We start from the raw sequence: 18,779 nt of genomic DNA, 5'->3' as shown, positions 1-18,779 counted from the left end.
TTTCAAAATCTGACCACTCATTGACAAGGCATCTGGTCATCCAAGATCTCTGATGGAGATGTACAAAGTCAATGTTATCATGCTGGCTAACACAACAGTCATTCTGCAGCTCACGGATCATTTCAACTTTCAAGTCTTATTATTTAATAAATTCATTTTGTAAGGCTACATAGCTGGGCGCTATGGTGGTAAAGAATCTGCCTGCCAATGCAGGAAACATAAGAGACATGGTTTGATCCTTGGGTCAGGAAGATCCCCTGGAGGAGGGCATGGCAACCCACTCCAGTATTCTTGCCTACAGAATCCCACAGACAGAGGAGCCTGGCGGGCTAAGTCCATAGGGTCACAAATATTAGGACACGACTGAAGCGACTTACCACACAACACAACATTCATTCTGCAGCCCATGGATCAAGGAGTCGTTTCAACTTCCAAGTCTTACTATTTAATAAATACATTTTGTAACGCTACGTAGTTGCCATAGACAGGGGTTCCTCTAATGGATCTGGACAAAGTTAACTGAAAACCTCTGGAAAGGATCCACCATTGTCGCTGCCGTGAAGAAAATTCATAATTCACATGAAGAGGTCAAGATATCAACATTAACAGGAATTTTGAAGAAGTTGAGTTTAACCCCCATAGATGATTTCGAGGGGTTTCAAGACTTCAGGAGAGGAAGTAACTGCAGATGTGGTAGAAACAGCGAGAGAACTAGAATTAGAAGAAGACCCTGAAGATGGGAATGAATCGCTGCCTCTCCTGATAAAGCTTGAGTGGATGAGAAGTCGCTTCTTACGGATGAGCCAAGGAAGTGGTGTCTTGAGATAGAGTTGTGAAGTTTGTTGGTGAAAATGTTACGAAGTTTGCTGAAATAACAACAAAGGACTTAGAATACTACGTAAACTTAGGTGCTAACGCAGTGGCAGGGTTTGAAAGCACTGACTCCAATTTTGAAAGAAGTTCTCCACTGTTTGATCAAGTGCTGCCAAACGGCACTGCAGGCTGCAGAGGAGTCGTTCACGCGAGGAAGAGCCAATCTATGCGGCAAACTTTGCCGTTGTCCTATTTTAAGGAATTGCCAGAGGTGCCCCAACCTTCAGCAATAACCACCCTGATCGGCCAGCAGTCATCGAATATCAAGGCCAGATCCTCTAGTAGCAAAAAGACAAAGACACATGAAGGCTCAGATGATGGTTAGCATTTTTTTTAGCAATAGCATATTTTTCAATTAAGGTGTGTACATTTTTTAGACATAATGCTATTGCAGAGGTAACAGACTACAATTAGTACAAACATAATTTTTATATAACACTGGGAAGCCAAACAATTCATATGTCTCATTTTACTGTGATACTCACTTTATCATGGTGGCCTGGAACCAAACGTACACAGCAAACTGTGACAGCAGACTTTCCATCAGCAAGGAGACGCCATCAGGTTTAGGGGACGCATATTACAATGCAGGGTGTTTTTTTCAGCCACACCCAGAGGCACGTGGGATCTTAACTCCCCAATCAGGGATCGAACTCATGTCCCCTGCATTGGAAGGTGGAGTCTTAACCACTGGACCAGCAGGGAAGTCCCTACACTGCAGTTTTGCTTTGAGTTACAATGTTGTGTTAATTCCTGCTGTATACACTGCAGTTTTTCCTCTCCTCAAAGTGGCAGTCAGTAAACACTCTCCATAATGACTGACACTTGAGGACCCTTGGAAAACCAATGTCACATTATCAACAACAAGGTCAGTGGTGCTTCTTTTTACCTTTCCCGTGTGAAACTCACAACAAACATGATACAGCAGTAAGGCCCCCAAATCTGAAATCATTAGGTCCCTCCAAGGAGTTAAAACAGATATGGTCAAGTTATTTATACCACCATGATACTGCTCACAATTCTTTCCTGAAAGGTTACAGAAATAATTTTGGTTCCTATTGATTTTATTTTTTCATTCAGTAAATATTGATTTGTTTTCATCTCCCCTTGTTTCAAATGAGAGTTGAACACAAAAATAATAAAACTGCTTAAGTGAACAGCAGAAAGTAACATCCGAATTCGGTGCAGACTGGCCTTGCAGATCCAGGGTGTGCCCCAGGGAAGAATACTGATAAACCAGTTCTGCAGGTGGAGGGAGGCTTCGGTCAGGTTTGCCTGTCCCCAGAGCACACCAGCTTAGAGCCTCGGCAGAGATCGACCAGAGGAAAGGCCATTCATTCCAAAGGCTCCTGAGAAACACAGGCAGGCGCTGCTCCACAGGTTCCCTGCTCCACTGAAAGTGGGTGAAAAGTGAAAGTGAAAGTCACTCCCAAATCGCTCAGTCGTGTCCAACTGTTTTAGACCCCTCATGGATTACACAGTCCATGGAATTCTCCAGGCCAGAATACTGGAGTGGGTAGCCTTTCCCTTCTCCAGGAGATCTTCCCAACCCAGGGATCGAACTCAGGTCTCCAGCACTGCAGGCAGATTCCTTACCAGCTGAGCCCCCAGGGAAGCCCAAGAATACTGGAATGGGTAGCCTGTCCCTTCTCCAGAGGATCTTCCTGACTCAGGAGTCAAACGGGGGTCTCCTGCGTTGCAGGCAGATTCTTTACCAACTGAGTCACCAGGAAGCCCCCTACTCCACTGGGCTCCCCTTTATCAGGCCAGTGTACACATCCCAGCTACCACACCCGCAACCTTCTAAAGATTTTCCTTGCACAGTGGGAGCTGTCTGGCTCACAGGCCCCCCATCCCGAGTTTATCGACTCCCCTTCTCTGGTCTGTGGCCAATGAACAGAACAAAAGCCTAGGTCCACTGCCCCAAATGGGAGCACCTCTTTGGGGCAGCTCACTCTCCAGAGCTCCCGGCAAGATCAGGCTGAGGCTAGACTTCTCAGACCCATGGTCTAGTCCTCCCCTGCCCTTGACTGCAGCCCTCACTCAGGCAATTTCTGCAGTACTACTTAGCCATAATAAGGCGCGAGACTGTGCCATATGCAGACACATGGAGGAAACCAGAGACGGTCAAACAGAGTGAATGAAGTAAATCAGAAAGCAAAAAACAAATACTGTATGTTAACGCATATATGTGGAATCTAGAAAGAAAAGGTAGAGGTGATCTTATTTGCAAAGCAGAAACAGAGACACAGACGCAGAGAACCAGAGCATGGACACCAAGGGGGAAGGGAGAGTGGGATGGACTGGGAGACTGGGATCGACAAATATACACTGGCGTGTATACAACAGATGACTGATGACCTCAGTGCTCCGTGGTGACCTACATGGGAAGGAAATAAAAAACAGGGGTGTATGTACACATGTAGCTGATTCACCTTGCTATACGGCAGAAACTAGCGCACCATTGTAGAGCAACTATACTCCAGTAAAAAGAAATATTATTAAATAAATAAAAGAATCCCCATTTCTAGCTCTATTTTTAAGAAGCTTGACTTCAACACTCCCTGTGATGGATTCTGGGAAATTCTAACAATGCTGATCACACAGGTCTGCTTGTTCTCCAGATGTTTCTGGTCCTTAACATCTTAAATCAAGTCAAGTAGGAGTCTAGAGAGCTTGAACTATGAACCCTGAGCACCAAGTAGAGCCTCTCAATGACAATGGATGCGGAAGACCTCTGACACCCCCTGGGAGGAGATCACAGGAGATGTTTGTGATTCTGAGTTACAGAACAGACGAAAAAATGTCCAAGGGCAGGCAACAGCTAGCGGGCCTAGGAATTCCACCTTTAGGGATTTCTCCTTCTGAGAATCTTGTACACACAGAGAACTATGATATGTAAAATGGTATCCACTACAGCACTGCGACATAACAAAAGACGGGAAATAACATAAGTGCCCATCAGTCGGGGATTGGTTAAAAAACAATATGGTCAATCCATTCTCTGGGACACAACGCAGCTGTTATTGGAACATGAGGAGAATGAGAACATTCTGCATGCGTACAGAATGATGGAAAGCCAATGGAGAGACACACACACACACACACACACACACACAGAAACATAAAATATTAATTAACTCCTAATGACATGCAGGGAGAAGGCAATGGCACCCCACTCCAGTACTCTTGCCTGGAAAATCCCATGGATGGAAGAGCCTGGTAGGCTGCAGTCCATGGGGTCACCGAGAGTCAGACGTGACTGAGCGACTTCACTTTCACTTTTCACTTTCATGCATCGGAGAAGGAAATGGCAACCCACTCCAGTGTTCTTGCCTGGAGAATCCCAGGGACGGGGGAGTCTGGTAGGCTGCCGTCCATGAGGTCACACAGAGTCGGACACGACTGAAGTGACTTAGCAGTAGCAATGACATACAAGAAAACAGTTATCACTGGGAGCCTCCAGGAAGGAAATGTGGAAACTGAAAGAGTTTATGCACTTTTAAAATCTTGATCATGTGAATGTTATTTACTTAAAAACAGGAAATACATTTTTAACAATTGTACAACCACAGTTACCGTGAGCATCAACATTTTCATTTTTTAGAATGGCTCTAGGAAAGACCCTGGAGGACAGTGAGACTGCCAGGCGGTGGAGGCCATTCTTCTGCACAGAAGGTATTTAAACTCCCCACACAGTCTCCTCATCTGTAAAGTGGAAATACCGCTGTAAGAAATAGCAAAGGAGATGTGATGTCATTCCCATGGTTATGTCACATTCGGGGGTGAAGGGATGCTGCAGAGGTAAGTAATTAAAGCTCCAAATCAGTTGACTCTGAGTTGATCAAAAGGATGTTATCTTCAAGAGAAAATCCCTCAGTCGAGTCTGATTCTTTGCAACCCCATGGACTGTAGTCCGCCAGCCTCCGTCCATGGGATTTCCCAGGCAAGAGTACTGGAGTAGGTTGCCATTTCCTTCTCCAGGGGATCTTCCCGACCCAGGGACTGAACCGGGGTCTACCAGCATTATAGGCAGATGCTTTACCGTCTGAGCCACCAAGGAAGATCTGAACCCGGGTCCTAACGATGAGTGAATTCTTGGCTTTTAAAGCATTTAGCACAATGCCCAGAGCAAGGATTCCAACCAACAGATTGACTGCACAAGAATTAAAAGACATATGACCACAGCCCAGATAAAAACTTATGGCCACTGTAAGGACTTTTTTGGTGGTCTAAGTGGTTAAGAATCTGCCTTGCAATGTGGGGAACATGGGTTCGATCCCTGTCCGGGAATTAAGATCCCAGATGCTGTAGGGTAAGCCCATGTGCCACAACAGAGATCCCACAAGCCATAACCAAGATCCAATGCAGCCAAATAAAGTAAATATATTTTTTAAATGGCCACTGTACCTCCTGCCTCCTGCACAGCTGTTGACCCTCCACTCCCCAGCCTTTCTTGCTAAGGAGCAGCCATGAAAACACCAGATCTGATGCAGGAGACACGGGTTTCTGTGGGTGTATGAGATATCTCCTGCTGCCTAACAAATTACCCCAAGTAGGTAGCTTAAACTGATATTCATTTAAAATCTCACAGTTTTCAGCAGTTGGGAGCTCTGGCTAGAGTCTTCTGCTCAGGGTCTCACGAGGCTGCAATCGAGGTGGGGGCCTGCCTGGGGTTTCCTTTGAGGCTTGGAGTTTTCAACCACGCTCATGTGCTGTTCCAACTATGGGATCCTATTTTCTGGTTGATTTCAGCTCAGAGTTGCTCTCAGCTTCTAGACACGACCCATAGCTGCGCCCCATGTGGCCCTCTGCTGGGCCCAGCAAGGCAGGTTAGTTCTCCGGGTCAGCAAGAGAATCTGTCCCTTTGGGAAGATCCAGTATCTTTCTTAAGGACTGTCACCTGATTAAGCCAGGCTGATGGCTCAGATGGTAAAGAATCCACCTGCAATGCACAAGACCCGGGTTCAATCCCTGAATGGGAAAGCTCCCCTGGAGAAGTGAATGACTACCCATTGCAGTATTCTTGCCTGGAGAATCTCATAGACAGAGGAGCCTGGAGGGCTACAGTCCATGGGGTCGAAAAGAGTTGGACGTGACTGAGGGACTTTCACCTGAATATAACGTCCTTTTGATCAACTCAGAATCAACTGACTTGGAGCTTGAATTACATCTGCAGCATCCCTTCGCCCAGGCACAAGACATAACCATGGGAATGACATCACATCTCCTTTGCTATTCCTTAATGGTTAGAAAAAGTCGAAGGTTCCGTCCACACTTGAGAGGATGGAATTGCATTGGGTGTGACTCATGGGATGAGACATCACTTTGCCAACAAAAGTCCATCTCATCAAAGCTATGGTTTTTCCAGTAGTTATATATGGATGTGAGAGTTCGACTGTAAAGAAGGCTGAGTGCCGAAGAACTGATGCTTTAGAACTGTGGCGTTGGAAAAGACTCTTGAGAGTCCCTTGGACTGCAAGGAGATCCAACCAGTCCATCCTAAAGGAAATCAGTCCTGAATATTCATTGAAGGACTGATGCTGAAGCTGAAGCTCCAAAACTTTGACAACTTGATTCGAAGAGCTGACTCATTTGAAAAGATGCTGATGCTGGGAAAGATTGAAGGCAGGAGGAGAAGGGGATGACAGAGGATGAGATGGTTGGATGGCATCATCGACTCGATGGACATGAGTTTAAGCAAGCTCCGGGAGTTGGTGATGGACAGGGAAGCCTGGCGTGCTGCAGCCCATGGGGTCACAAAGAGTCAGACGTGACTGAGTGACTGAACAACAAAGTGACTCACGGGAGGGGTCCCCCTAGGGTGTGTCAGCCACAGAGGGGGAGCCCGGGAGCCTGTCTGCCACGCACAGAGAGACAGTACACCGTGGGGGGAAGGGTTAGACCATGGCACTTAGGTTCCCATGCTGGCTCCAGAAATTAATAGAATTTTCCAACCTTGTGCAAGTGACAAAATCTCTCAGCCTTCATTCAATCAAAAGAAGGGGGAAATAATTAACGAATAGTCATTAAGGATTAGCCAAAGGGAAACTGCATGTGAAATTGCCTGACATGACAAAGCAGAAACCTGAACTTTAGTTCTTCTCTTGGGAGGAACTTAGGACATAACACAAGGATGATACTAATGATTTAACTTTTTTTTTTTTTGCCACTCCGTGTGGCACGCAGAATCTTAGTTCTCTGACCAGGGAGCCAGGGAAGTCCTACTAATGGTTCCCTCTTAAGCCTTCCAGAGGCCCAGAGAGAAAAACGTGAAATGCTTTCTAAAGTAGGCACACTCTGTCTGCCCTATACCCCAGGGAGGGATTTTCCCCACTCGGCTGAGTTCATTTCTGGCAAAAGGTGAAACTGTCACCAGCGCCTGCTGGCACGTCTCAGAGCACCTCCTTCTAAATCTGCGACTGCCTGTCAACCAAAGAGGAGCCGGGCGGGGGGGGGGGGGGTCCTCTAACCAAATAATGGACTCGTATGTAGTTACCACAGCATCCTCCCCAGGTAAGCTGTAATGACATGAGGGGACTTCCTAGGTGGTCTAGAGGCTAAGACTCTGCACTACCAAGGCAGGGGGCCTGGGTTCAATCCCCGGTCTGGGAACTAGCTCCCCATGCTGCAACTAAAGATCTTGCATGCTGCAAAGAAGATTGAAGATGCGTGTGCTACAACTAAGACCCAGTACGGCCAAATAAATACGTAATTAGGAAAAAAAAAAAGGTTTAAAGACATGGGAAACTCTTCATGGCATATTGATAATGAAAAAAAGTGACTCCAGGTTGTCCTTTTACGAGTTCAGGATCTAGACTCAAACTGCCCCAAATGCAGCTTCATTATTTATGGCTTTGTGATTTTGGGCAAGTTACCAAATTTCTCTCCGTTTCCTCATCTGTAAGATGCAGATAATTATAGGAACTAACTATTTTGAGGACTGAATAAGCCCACACATGTAAAACACCTAGCCCAGTCATTGTCACCTAACAGGAACTCACTGTATGATAAACGCTATTATTTCTATTATTATTAGCTAAGTATCACTTTCATCATATGAGAGAAAAAGTTTTAAAAAGACTTCCCTTTAAACAATACTAGCATTGTTGCCGTCTCCCTAGGGGAATAAAGAGAACCTAAAAGGAAGAAATGAGCAAAAAGGTATGGAGGTCATGCTCTCTTTAGTTACTCTCTCTGCATTTCAGAAGGTCCAATTTACTCTGTGCCCAAAAGCATTTATTTAATTTCTCCTCTCCCTTTCCTATTCCCTTCTGAATTCCCTTCACTGTCTCTACCTCCACCCGTTTTACTCTGAAAATTTCACAGTAATCTTTTCTGTGGGTAATGTGTGGCAACCACTTTCCAGACAATTTCTCTCTTTCTCTATCAATGAATCTGTCCACCTATTTCTTTAAAGGGAAAAGGCTGCCCCAGGGAAAGGAAGAGCCTTGTCACTGCCAAGTAAAACACAGACCAGGTAAAAGGCTTTCTCAGCAGGAGGTTGACCGCTGCTGGTCCAGAGGATGGGGCTGTGCTGGGAAGAGGTCCCCTTCTCCTTGCGAGCCCTCATCTCTCAGGAAGGCTAGGGGATGGAGGGCTGGCAGCCAGCGCCAGGCCCTGAGCCAGGCCCCCAGTGCCAGGGGGTTGCTAAGAACCCGATAGAGGAATGCCCGGGAGTGAGCAGCGGGCAAAGAAACTTCTGAGCCAAACTGGTGACAAAGGAGGACAGCATGAGGCAGGCGGAGGGTCACCGGGAGGCTCCCGGGCAGCAGGCCTGGGCTGGTGCCGCGGGCAGATGGCAGGGCGAGGAAACAGATGGGCGGCCAGAGGCCCCAGGCAGGAAGCGTCAGCCTGGAGAGCGGGGGATGAGCCTGGGAGGAAGGGAGGAAAGAACTGAAACGAATGTGCTGACCCACACAGGGCGGTCTCGGAATGTCCTGGAGGGTGTCCTGGAGTGTCTCCAGGATCCACTGTGATGCCAGGGACCCTGTGCGACTGTCTGGACTCACGTGGGAACACGCACAGCCCCCAAATCCCCACCCTCGTCCCCCAGCCTGGTGGATCCTTTCAGCTGCTGTTTTCATCAGGACCCTCTCCTCTGGCCAGGGGCTCCTGATTGGGGTGCGGACAGTTATTTGGGGTGCCCTGAAGGGGAATTCTTGCCAGTAGTTAGGAAATCCACATCATCTGCAGCCTGAATAAACAAATCCTCACACCCATGGGGTGTTGTCATCCTTCCGATGTACGTGGAGGCTGTTGCCATTGCTTAAACACATCTGCCTTTCAAAGTACTTGATGGAAAGAGGGACTTCTCTGGTGGGTCAGTGGTTAAGACTTTGCCTTCCAATATTGAGGGATGTGGGTTTGATCCCTGGTCGGGGAACTAAGATCCCACAGGCCTCCAAACATAAGAAACAGAAGCAACACTGTAACAAATTCCATAAAGACTTCAGAAACGGTCCACGTCAAAAGCAGGTGATAAAAGACAGAGGCTGCAGTGGACATGACACAGTTCTTGTTTCATTCTGGACATACAGATTTCTCCAAGACCTCTTGCTTTTGAAAAGGACACGTGACTACTCTGACCAACGGTATCACCCTTGAGCCAAAGAATTAAAAAAGAGATATTTTCATACCAGCAACCAATGACTAATGTAAAACGCCGAAGAAATAAATCTTTTTTTATGAAGCTCTTAATAAAATAAAATAAAACCCTTATAAAGTCTTCTAGTCCACCTGTTTCTTTTCTAACCCATCAGACACTGAAAATAAGACTGTGACTTAAAAAATTATTACTACAACATTTGGCTCCTGGAAATTTCTGGATGATACAGAGACAACCATTGATTTCTGGACGTTAACAAGGCTAGAGAGTTGTTTAAGGCCCGCACGTTCAGCAGGGCAAGCCGCACTCCATCTCTCTCTCTGTGAAAGGTCATAAGGAAGTATTAATGGCTTTGCACGCCAAAACTTCTCTGCAGGGCAGTTCATCACTGTCTTGTTCATCAACAGGCAGAACCAAAAGCTCCTCGAGCCACAAAAAAAGGGGAGGGGGCTGGTCACACAAACCATGGTACATTCATAACTGGCTGCAAACACACTGTTGAAAACCTCATTGCGTGCAAACCTTAGGTGACATGAGAAATCATCCATCACCTGTTAAGCAGATAAAACCACTTTACAAACTCTAGCGTGTCATCCTACTTTTGTAAAAATAAGACAAAACCAACAACTGCAAATTGTATGTCGCCTATGAAATAGTGTAAAATTTTACTTTCAATATTAAACCCAGGGGGAGAGGGAGTGGGAGGCTCTAGTTTTTTCTCGGTTTCCCGAAGTTTCTACAATGAACAAGTATTACTTCTGTTATCAGGAATAAAGCCTGTAAGTGATGTCTTATTATTTTTACTTGTTTGACCATTGATGGACAGCAGCTTCTTGTTGTTGGGTTGGGACTGGGCTGGGGTGAAAGACTTTTTTCTGGCTAGGTCGGGTCTTAGTTGTGTCATATGGGATCTCGTTCCCTGACTAAGGATTGAAGCCAGGCCCCCTGCACTGAGAACTCGGAGTCTTAGCCACTGGACCACCAGGGAAGTCCCAAGGGGTCAAAAACTCTTGACATGAGGTTCTTTGCTGCCCTCAACCCTCCAGCTGCCACGAAACAGGGCGTGGGAGTGCCGGCTGCATTTGGGAACCTAACTGGGGCTCCTCCTTCCACACAAACCTGAGACAGAACATGAAGGGTGAGCCATTCTGGGCTATGCTTGCTCATTCTCCACTAACAGGTCTTTTCATGGTTATATCAGAGGCTGTGGTCCCCCACCGTCTAACTCCATCTGAGATGTGGGCTGTGAATACCCAAGGGAAGCCTGTACTTGCCCCCAACTCCTGGAAAGTCTTTAGGAAGCCAGAAAAACTCAGGCACTCTCCCCAGACTCTCACACCCACTTAGTCTCCTTCAACAGTATTCCTGATAACACCTCTCTTTAGGATAGTTAAATACTTGCAATGCCTTCGTTACTTTGTTGAAATGAATGAAACACATCCTGAATACGATCCTAATCCCAGTAACAGCCAACAGACAATTTCCATGAAGTTCCAAAATGACCCTAGAGGGCTGTGCAGTCCCAGGTTGAGAACCATCGCTTCGATTGATACTGATGATTACTTCCCGGATAATCTTAGAACAAGCACCGTATTCTCAGCACACTCTGGCAGACGCTGGAAGGGCTAGTCCTGGCATATTTCTCCAGACTCACTCACACCATTCCCAGCCTTGTTCCCTTCCCTCCAACCATCATCACTCCTCCTTCCTCTAGTCACTGAGCCCCTGTCTGTGCTCTTCCTTCTTCTGGTTATGCTGTTCCCTCATCCTCCAAATATCCCTTCCACAGAAAAGCCCTTTCTTACCTCCCCGACAGGGTAGGCCTCCCAGTTAATTCCCTGTGGCAGGGGTCCCCAACCTCTGGGATCTGATGCCTGATGATCTGAGATGGAGCTGATGTAATAATAATAGAAATAAAGTGCACAATATATGTAATGGACTTGAATCATCCTGAACCATCCCCCGCCTTCAGTCCATGGAAAAACTGTCTTCCATGAAACTGGTGCCTGGTGCCAAAAGGCTGGGGACTGCTGCTCTATGGGCCTCTCCTTCGTAACTTTTGTCCCCGTGTACAATTTTATATTGAAAACCACTCAATGTTTATTTTCCCAATTATACTATAAAGAGGTCAGGGGCTGACCCCTTGTTCACTGGGCCTTCCACACTGTCCTAGCATACAGCAGGTGCTCTATATTTACTGAGTAAATAAAGGAACCTTCTAGGAATTCTCTGGTGGTCCAGTAGTTAGAACTCGGGGCTCTCACTGCCGAGTGCCTGGGTTCAATCCCTGATTAAGGAACTAAGATCCCACAAGCTGCACAGCGTGACTGAAAATAAAATTAAAAAAAAAAAAAGGAAGCTTCTGGAAGACACTTAGATTTCCATCTTCACTGCTTATTAAACTACATTCTGATTCTCCTTCCCTATTATGGTTCTGCAAATGTCACAGTCTCTGCTGAAAGGCTCTATCTTGTGAACGGCTGTACTCCACAGGCTTGGCTTACACAGAAGTAAGGACAGAGCAGATGCTCAGTAAGAGAGATAATTTCTAAATGTCAGGAATAACTGCCCAACACTGGCCCTCATCTCACGCTGTCTCCTTCCTTTCTGTGTCCCCCCTCCCCAGAATCACCGGAATAAAGTCACTGGGAGGCCAACAGGGCATGCCCAGCCCGACACACCCACACTCAACTCTCAAGATTCAACTCAAATGTCACCTTAATCTTCCCTCCATCCTTCCTTCCTTATGCGGGCAACCACAGATCTTTCATCACCTCAACCAGGCAGTTTGGGGACAAGTCTGTCTTCTCAGCAAAACCACAGAATCCTTGAGGGCAAGGGCTTTGTTACAGCCATCTATTTCCGGAGAAAGAGAGGTGAACACAGCACTCACCGAAGTCTGATGAACAAACAAAATGATAAGGAGTGCTGGTGGAGCCCCAGGCAAGGCCCTCTGGATGCCTGCAGGGCCCAGGGCACTCCTTCCAGCTCAGGCCCCTCAAGGACACAGATGATGCCAGGAGGCCCAGCTCTAGCTCACACTCTGTGAGGATCCAGATGGACAAAGCCTTCCTCGAGTAGAGGATTTGGGGGGATGCCCAAAGAAGAGGAGAAGGAGGAGGAGATCAGCCCTAAATGGTCTCTGTGTAGTTATATGACCATGGCAACAGCAACTTCACGCCCAGGGGGTCTGCTCAAACCAGCCTGCATCCATAGGGCAGTTCCCAGGGAAGGAAGAAGGTGTAAGAACCCTCTGGGCACACAGAGATGCAATTCTCCAAATCTCTGTTCTCTCTGGGGCATAGGGCCATCACTGTCACCGGCAACTTGGCCCAAGGGCCAAAGGTAAGAGGCTAGTTTAGGAGCAGAATGAAGGGGTGGTTTCTCTTCTCCACTGTCTGTGTCTATTAAACTTATGGATGGCTCTGACCCCAATCTTTGTCCACTAATCTCATCATTCAGCTCCTGATACACCTTCCAAGGCTCCCATTCATCTTTCTCAAGCATGCGGAGGTAGGTAGGTCCCCTCTATTTGGCTGATCAGATCTCTTAGCCTGAATCCCCCAAAATGCCTTACTCAAAGCCAACACAGCTGTGCATGATTTATTTTGGTTAGTAGCTAAAATACTTCCACTTCCTAATTTTTAGTCCATCTAGATGCTCTTCTTTGAGAAAAGGGAACTCTTCCCTTCAGATCTGGCCTCAGCAGGAAGCCAGAGCCCCCTCCACGCGCCCTTGGCCCCCGGAGTAACGAGCTGTGGATGCCTGCGAGGCTCTCACCCACCCTGTGTCCAGGCAGCCCGGCCTCTGGGTCTGTGACCTTGTGTATAAGCCCCATCCCTCCCTCCTTTCAAAACTACCACTTTCCCCTCTACCATTCTCGCTGCAAACATTGTCAGGAGTGGAATCACAAAGAGCCCGGCCGAGCTTCCAAACACATCAGACAAATGGGAAAGGTGTTTCAGGTTTAAAAATGGTGAGGAAGAAAAACGGGAAGAGAGAGAAGAATGGGGAACAGGCGGAGCAAGGTCTGCGCTGCTGGAGGCCCCGGCCTCCGTCCCGCCAGGCTCCCTTTCCAGAGATGCCCGCTCCTCACAGAGCAGAGGCCTCCCGAGTGACCACTGCCGTCCAGCGGCCCCGAGGGCCGGCCCTCCCTTGAGTCGAGGCACAGGGCCTGGGACAGCTGCCCCAAGGGTCCCCGCACCTTTTGCCCCCGGGAAGGCCGGGCCGTGGACCCCGCGCTCGGGCGAGGCCGCTCCGATGGCAGGAAGCCCAGTGCGGGGTTTGCGAGGAAGACGCGGCGGCCAGAGAGCTGGAAGAGGTCGGCTTCCGCGGCCTGAGCGCCGCCCCCCGGCACTCCCCACCCCCTGCGCGGGTCCGAAGCGGCGCGGCCAGAGAAGAGGAAGGAAGACGCTCGGAACTTTGGCCGTGGTTTCTTACGGTCCCAGGCAGGCCGACACCACGGAGCGGCTGGAGAAACTTGGGATCCCGGAGCAGGGGCCGGGGGAGCAGGCCGGGGGGTGCGCCGAATTCCTCGCCGGAGGAAGCCCCCTCCAACTTGACTGGGGCGGCTCGCGACCCCGCCCGGGGCGCGATGCTCCTGCCGCGGGCGCGTCCCCTCCCCGGACCCTGCCCTCCGCGGTCACCCCGCGGGACCCTGGCCCGCGCCCTGGCCTCTCTTACCATCTGCGCCACCTTCAGCATCGCCGCCTGGGTGCGGGGGTAGACGGGGTCCAGCAGCCTCACCGAGGAGCTCGAGCCCAGCGGCCCCGCGCCGACCCCGTCTCCCGGGGCGCTGCCGCTGCTGCACGTGGTGCGGACGAGACCTGCTCCGTGCGACATCGCGCGGCCCTAGCCCGCGGGCCGCCTCCGCCGGCGGAGGGCAAGGGCCAGTACCAGAGGGGCGGGGCCTGTGTGGGGCGGGCGGGGCCTTGCGGGGAGGGGCGGGGCCTTGGTGGGCGGGGCCCACGCGCCCAGGGTCCGCGCGGGGGACGCCCACCCAGCCTCGGCGGCACTGGCCGGTGAGCAAGTGAAAGGCGGCTATAGCCTCCGCCCTCGGGGAGGCGCGGAAGTTGGGCTGCAGGGGGGCGAAGGAAACGGATGCCCCGAGTATTAGCCTTTCCGAGGTGGGCGAGGCCGGGCACAGCTGGTCTGAGCCTCCTGGGATCTGGTGTGGGCGAGGCTGCGGATGTGTGCTAAGGGCCCTTGAAGTATAAACTACACTCACTGAAATGCCCAAACCTTCCGTGTTCAGCTCTATTAATTGTTCTGTATGTGAATGTACATCTGTGTAATCACCGCCCACGGGGGAAAAGTTCCATCGTGCTCCTTTCCCACTTCCTGTCGCTATAGATTCGTTTTGCTTCTTCTCGGATTTGATACACTTGACATAATACAGAGTATTTTCATTTGTTTCTGGCTTCTTTCATTCGACAGGATGCATCGAGATAAATCCCATTTGACCCAATAAAGCTGTGAACATTCTGGTGAAATTTTTTTGGTGGACAGAAGCTCTCATTTCTGTGTGTGGGGGCAACTATCAATGGGTTTGCTGGGTCACAAAGTGAGCACAGGTTTATCTCTTTAAGAAGCTGTCAAACCGCTATCCAAGAGAGATGCTGTTTCCTGCGTTCTGGGTTATTTTTTAAATGAGCAAGCAGGATCACTGAAAGGAGATGGTATCACTCATCAAACCACCAAATGTTTCCACACAACACGAAAACCTACCTCATGAGATCACTGGATGCCAGCGCTATCCTGTCATCAGAGAACTGTTAATGTGGTGAAGTCCTGATAATTTTTTTCAGTCGGACCATGTGGTATGCAGAATCTTAGTTCCCAACTAAGATCCCAGGCCCCCTACCAAGCCCCCTGCCAAGTGGGAGCTTGGCATCTTAACCACAGGACCACTGGAGAAGTCCTTTGATAATTCTAGAACGTAGAGATAACTCATGAAATCTCTGCTTTGACAAGTCTGCCAGGTGATTCTACTGAACGCTCAAGTCTGAGAACCAGTCATTGCCAAAGCTGAAGCATTCGGGGATTCATGACACCACATTCTCTACTTTTGTGTACACTAGGAAATTTTCATGACCAAAAAAAGAAACTGCCTCCAATATGTTTTCTGTTTAGACAACAGTCATGGTGCCTGGTACTTCCATTTCATTCTCTAGAACAAAGATAATTGCACCTCAGGGCTGCTGTGACAATGTGACAGCCATGCAGGTGCTCTGTGACAGCTCCAGATGCCACGGGCATGAAGTTGATATCGCATGTCATTTTCTATATAGTTTCACATCTTCGCTTCTGTGCTTTTCCAAGGGTTCACAACACACTGTGGAGACGACAAGAGGTCTTTGTTGCTGTGAAGGCCTCAGGGAAGCAGAAAAAAACTAACACTGGATTACTCTTCCTTCCAGGGGCCACCGATCTCCTAAATCAGTGACTTTCGATGTGTGTTCCCAGCATCACCTGGGAACTTGTGAGAAATGCAAATTCTCACCGCTAACCCCCTCCATCTGCCCAGACCTGCTGAATCAGAACCTCCGGGTATGAGGCTCAGCAACCTGTGTTCTGGCAAGATCGGCCCTCAGCCTCCTACATGATTCAGATGCATTTCAGAGTTTGAGAACCACTGTCGTTTCCAAGTCCAGTGAAGCCGAGACTGAGCTGGGTTTCCCTGACTGCCGCTGGCCCATGTGCCACCCAGCCTCGATCAGAAGTAATCACTGGTGGTGGCCCACTCTGTGTTAATCACTTTATCATGATCACTTAAAAGCTTGAGCAAGAGGGACTACCCTGGTGGTCCAGGGACTGAAACTCCACGATCCCAATACAGGGGACCCAGGGTTCAATCCCCGGTCAGGGAACTAGATCCTGCATGCCACAATTGAGAGCTAGTGCAGCCAAATAAATTTTTTCTTTTTCAAAAAGCTGGAGCGAGAGGCTTGGCAGCACAAGAGCTGTGTGCTGGCCTGGAGTGTAAGAGGCTCCACAGACCTGTGGCCAAGTACATGGAGATGTCTACACAATGTGATAATGTCTTGGTGTGAAGGGCTGCCCCCTGGGGAGCAAGGGGTTAGGTGGGTCCACTCACAAGAGTGAGGGGGCCCACTAACTTGGCTATAGTCCATGGGGTCGCAGAGTCAGACACATCTGAGCACAGCAGAGCCATGCAGCCCAAGAATAATTGTGACTATCAAAGAGGTCAGATCAATTTCACTGTTCTATTAAAAAAAGTCTGAACAGAAATGCTCACTGTGTATTCTTTTTTTTTTCCCCCAGGAAAAACAAAGAAATTAAAAATCACCCCATGATCCTTTACAATTAAGCTCTGAGTTATACCACAAATTTCCTGTTAGAAATTCCTCACAAAGAATTTTTCATGGCAACATTGATTTTTTGTGTGTGTGTGTATAGCTTATTTTCCTCATTCTATATATTTAAAGAGACAGCACTTTAACAACTGATTTTCAATTTCATAATCAACCTACCAACCACAGTTCAAGCACAGCTTTAAAAATGTGTTACAAATACAAGTGTTAGTCTCTCAGTCGTGTCTGACTCTTTGCGACCCCATGGACTGTAGCCTACCAGGCTCCTTGGTCCATAGGATTTTCCAAGCAAGCATACTGGAGTGGGTTGCCCTTCCTTTTCCAGGGGATCTTCCTGACCCAGAGAAATACAAAATTAAATCATTAATGATGGTTCTAGCCAATTCTGATCCTGAATAAACTTGGGTTGTACTGCATTCATTTATAAAGTTTCGTTCAATGATTTATTGATCCATCATTCTCCTACTGTTAGGGTTTTAGGCAAATTTATTTTTTTCCCTATTATACATAAGACCGGGATTAGCATCTTTGGGCATGAATCTTAAGACTCCTAAGAGAAGGATCCCCAAATCAAAGGGAATGAATATTTTTAAGACTCTTTATATATATATATATATATATGTAAATATATATATATACACACACACACTCAGATTTCTGGAAATGTTGTACCACTTCATTCCCACAGCCTACGTAGTTTTCACCTAGTTCCTTTTCTCACAGTACAGATGTTTTCTATCCACTAGGCTGCAGGAGTTGAAGGTTCAACTGTGTCATCATGAAGTATCTTTACATCTTTATCTTTCTTCCAGCTGCCTTCATCCCATGGCTGGCTCCTCCTCGTGGTCAGATAACTGTCAACAACTTTCCACTTGTACATTTCCTAGGAACTCCCCAGCAAGCCTGGGTCACATGCTCCTGCCTGAGCCAGTTGCTGCTGCCAGGGTGGGATGGGCTTAGCTCTGGCCACACGCTCCATCCCAGAGCACAGTGGAGCTGGCTTTCCCTGAAGTCGCTGGGGTATAAGTGGGTGGTGCGGATACTGAAAAAAAAAAAAAAAAAAAAACTAGGGCAGTCAGATGACAAGAGGAAGCAGGGATGCTGAGGATGCAGTGGCAAGGTCTGCTACATCCTGACTTAACTGCTACTCTGAATATTCTAGAAAAGAAGTCTGCCACTGACATGAAACACACCTTCCAGATGGAATGAATGAATGCCTCAACTTTCCTGCCACTCACCTTAAGTTTCTGAAAAATCATCACCTTTGGGTTGCCAAGCACTTTCCCTCAAACCTGATACTCTTTTATATACACCAAATACTTAAGTTTACTTTTAACAACAGATATTCTGATCTTTCTCATTGCCCAAAAGTCACCAGCACTGGAAGAGTCACCTAACTTCTTTTACCTCTGTATGCTCACAATTCACTTCGGCAGCAGAACGTAGCCAGAATAGTTACGTAACACCAAGTCAGGAAATATTCCCAGGTTGCCCTTTCAGTGTGCACCTGTGTGTATTTAGGCTGATATGGGCTTTCCTCGGAGATCGGGCGGGTTTGGTCCCGGACCATAACGACAGTCACACGAATGTTTTTGGTTTCTCGGGGCATATAAAAGTTCTGTTTATACTATAGTCTATTATTAGCATTATGCCTAAAAAACAATGTACATACTTAAAAATACTTTTCTTGCTAAAAAATGCTAACAATCCTCTGGCCTTCAGCAAGTCATAAGCTTTTTGCTGGTAGAGGGTCTGGCCTGGATGTTGATGGCAGCTGACTGATCAAGGTGGTGGCTGTTAAAATTTTGGGGTGGCCGTCTTATTCTTAAAATAGGACAACACCGAAGTTTGCCTCATAGATGGACTCTTCCCTTCACAAATGATTTCTGTACTCGGTCGTGTTGTTGGATAGCTTTTACTCATATTCTTTCAGAACTGGAGTTAGTCCTCTCGAATCCTGCTGC

General features: G+C 48.0%; 2 protein-coding genes across 7 annotated transcripts in view; both read right to left on the bottom strand.

Annotated features, from left to right (window-relative positions):
• Positions 1-14,346, bottom strand: part of CMTM7 (CKLF like MARVEL transmembrane domain containing 7) — a 124,826-nt gene extending 110,480 nt beyond the window's left edge. For all 6 annotated transcript variants that reach the window (XM_059879735.1, XM_059879734.1, XM_059879733.1 and 3 more), the window contains exon 1: positions 14,165-14,346. In XM_059879735.1, coding sequence (XP_059735718.1) covers positions 14,165-14,323 — 159 coding nt within the window. In that variant the 5' untranslated portion in view covers positions 14,324-14,346. The remainder of the gene's footprint in view (positions 1-14,164) is intronic.
• A 2,321-nt stretch (positions 14,347-16,667) lies between these two features.
• CMTM8 (CKLF like MARVEL transmembrane domain containing 8) overlaps positions 16,668-18,779 on the bottom strand; it is a 103,150-nt gene continuing 101,038 nt past the window's right edge. Inside the window, exon 5 of the transcript XR_009492286.1 lies at positions 16,668-17,857. The gene's annotated coding sequence lies outside the window, so the exon portion shown is untranslated. The remainder of the gene's footprint in view (positions 17,858-18,779) is intronic.

The sequence above is a fragment of the Bos taurus genome, chromosome 22, assembly GCF_002263795.3.
Source record: "Bos taurus isolate L1 Dominette 01449 registration number 42190680 breed Hereford chromosome 22, ARS-UCD2.0, whole genome shotgun sequence".
In the NCBI taxonomy this organism is placed as follows: domain Eukaryota; kingdom Metazoa; phylum Chordata; class Mammalia; order Artiodactyla; family Bovidae; genus Bos; species Bos taurus.
The sequence above is the reverse complement of the archived record's forward strand: the minus strand, read 5'-3'. Positions and strand labels throughout refer to the sequence as shown.